This window comes from Carya illinoinensis, chromosome 2 (assembly GCF_018687715.1).
Source record: "Carya illinoinensis cultivar Pawnee chromosome 2, C.illinoinensisPawnee_v1, whole genome shotgun sequence".
Classification (NCBI taxonomy): Eukaryota; Viridiplantae; Streptophyta; class Magnoliopsida; order Fagales; family Juglandaceae; genus Carya; species Carya illinoinensis.
Genome location: NC_056753.1, coordinates 8,920,970 through 8,923,233, shown reverse-complemented (window position 1 = coordinate 8,923,233; position 2,264 = coordinate 8,920,970). Strand labels below are relative to the sequence as shown.

At 42.8% G+C, this 2,264-nt stretch overlaps 1 protein-coding gene across 1 annotated transcript; it reads left to right on the top strand.

Annotated features, from left to right (window-relative positions):
• Positions 1-337: 337 nt before the first annotated feature.
• LOC122301683 (vegetative cell wall protein gp1-like) lies at positions 338-1,537 on the top strand. Its single transcript, XM_043113078.1, has one exon. It carries the CDS (start codon positions 338-340, stop codon positions 1,535-1,537), a length of 1,200 nt encoding a protein of 399 aa, XP_042969012.1.
• The last annotated feature ends 727 nt before the right edge of the window (positions 1,538-2,264 follow it).

Below are 2,264 nucleotides of genomic sequence, written 5' to 3'. Positions count from 1 at the left end.
GGAGACACTTTATTTTAGAGTAAAGTCCCATCATTCATGGGCTGGAAGGCATGCAAACCCTTCTGTATGCATGACTACTCATGAATTGTATACCAAACTTAAGTTGGTGAACATTTGTCAAATGCAGTGTAGCATCTGATGCCTTGCATGTTTCCTCTCTCACCCTCTTTATGTGGCGTGTCTTTCTTTCTCACAAGCTGGGATCCTCATTCATTGTAAAATACTATAAATAACAGCACACATTGGCTATCTATTTTTGTATCCCATTCCTAAGTCTCTAATTGCTTGCTTGTATTAGTTTTCTTTCAGCCATTTTTGCACATTTCATCTTAATAAAATGTCAAACCAACCAACCCGTACATTGTTCCGTTTACCTACCCTGGTCCGCCCCCAAGCCCCGGCTGCCACTGCCCCTGCTGTTCCGGAGCCACGCCCACAATTAGTTCGGCCTGCGTTCAGGCCATTGGCCCCGTCTCAGCCAACTCAATCTCAAGAACCCGCCCCACCACCATCTACTGCTGCTCGTCCGGTAATCCCAGCGGTTTCCTTGCCGCCGCCGCCACCACCAGCACCACCTTCCACTGCAGCCCCAGTTCCAGCTGCCACTACTCGCTCAGTTCCATCTTCTCCAACTGGGAGAGTCTCCGCTCCATCTGCATCAGTGCCTGTGATCAAACCGGCATCTTCAGTGCCATCATCACCTAAAGCCAAAGTTGCTGCTCCTTCCTCCTCAGTTCCAACCTCTCCAGTTGATAAAGCACCACTGCAAGCACAGACTATCTCCTCCACCAGATCTGTAATTCCAAGCACTACCACCACCACTGCTCGTGTGCCAACCCCTATCCCACCTTCCCAAACCATTAACCCTGTGGTTCAAACCACACCCAAGTCACCAAAGCCCAGGCCCACTGCCCCACCACCCTCTCCTCTAATCCTTCCGCCTTCCCAATTGAAGTCCGGGGTCGAGTCTGAGCAGAACATCCCAATGCCGCCAGTCGAGCAGAAAAATGTGCTGTTCCAAAAGACCATCGAGAAGCCTAAGCCGTGGCTTGGTGGGAATGGGGATTCGCGGAGGGAAAATGGTGAGGAAGCGTCGAAAGAAGTTCAGACCAAGGAGATAAAGGAGAAAAGTAACGGGAAAAAGAATTGGGATTCAGAAGAGATGGGTATGAGGGTTATAACAATTGCTGGCGAAAACAAAGGCGCCTTCATGGAACTCATTCGATCTCCAAAGAAACATGAAGCTGTTGCTTACAAAAAAGGGAATCATAAAACGCAAAGCAATGCAAGTCAGTCGGAAATCACTAGTGGTAGCGATAAGGAGGGGAATCCAGAAAAGGAAAAGGGTCAAAATGGAAAAGAAACAGGTTCAAAGCCTATTAGTGCATTCATGAACAGCAATGTGCAGAGTGTCAACAACTCCCTCATCTACAATAGTTCATGCACTCATCATGACCCTGGGGTGCACCTTTCTCTCTCTAGGAAGCACTCCGCCGAGACCTACGTAAAGGATCGCGTTAATGGCAATCATACTTAGAGAAAGACAGGCAGAGAGAGAGAGGATTTTCTCTTTGTTTTGTGCTTGAAGTTATGCTAAAAATACTTTACAACTGAATAAGCCGGAGTGATTAATGGAGTGTTTGATAATTATTAAACAGGGCATGGATTCTAATTCTTCATGGCTAGGTTCCACTTGCAGTGGAGTGTAGCTCAAGATTCTCCATCGCCATTGTTGGCAATAAAAGGGTTGGTTTGCTATGTATGTACGAATAAATATGTAATATGAATTATATGGACCAGTAATATCACCTTAATGAAATTTGTCTGTTGATTCCATTTGACCACTAGCCTATAAATTAATGTCACTATTATATTCGATCATGATCTGTTCATTTGAGGAACGTACGTATGGTCGTTCATAATTTATTGCAATAAGAAGGGAATTCTTATATATATGTTGATAGGAGAGAGTGACTACTTAATAGATCATGAGTATTCCACCAACATTCGTCTTTAGTGATGTGGGCTGAGAATGATCAGATTCTTGTTTCTTTTTTGGTCTTTATTAAAGTTACACGGTCTTTATTCCATTAATTTTTAGGATGGTCGAAAAGACTACATATATATATATATATATATATATGAGAAATATTTTAGATACAAAAAGATTATATAAAAGTAAACTTATAAATTGATGTGGTTTGATGTGATATATATCAGATTATAAAGTTATTTTTATTATAAAGTAGATCTAATAAATTACA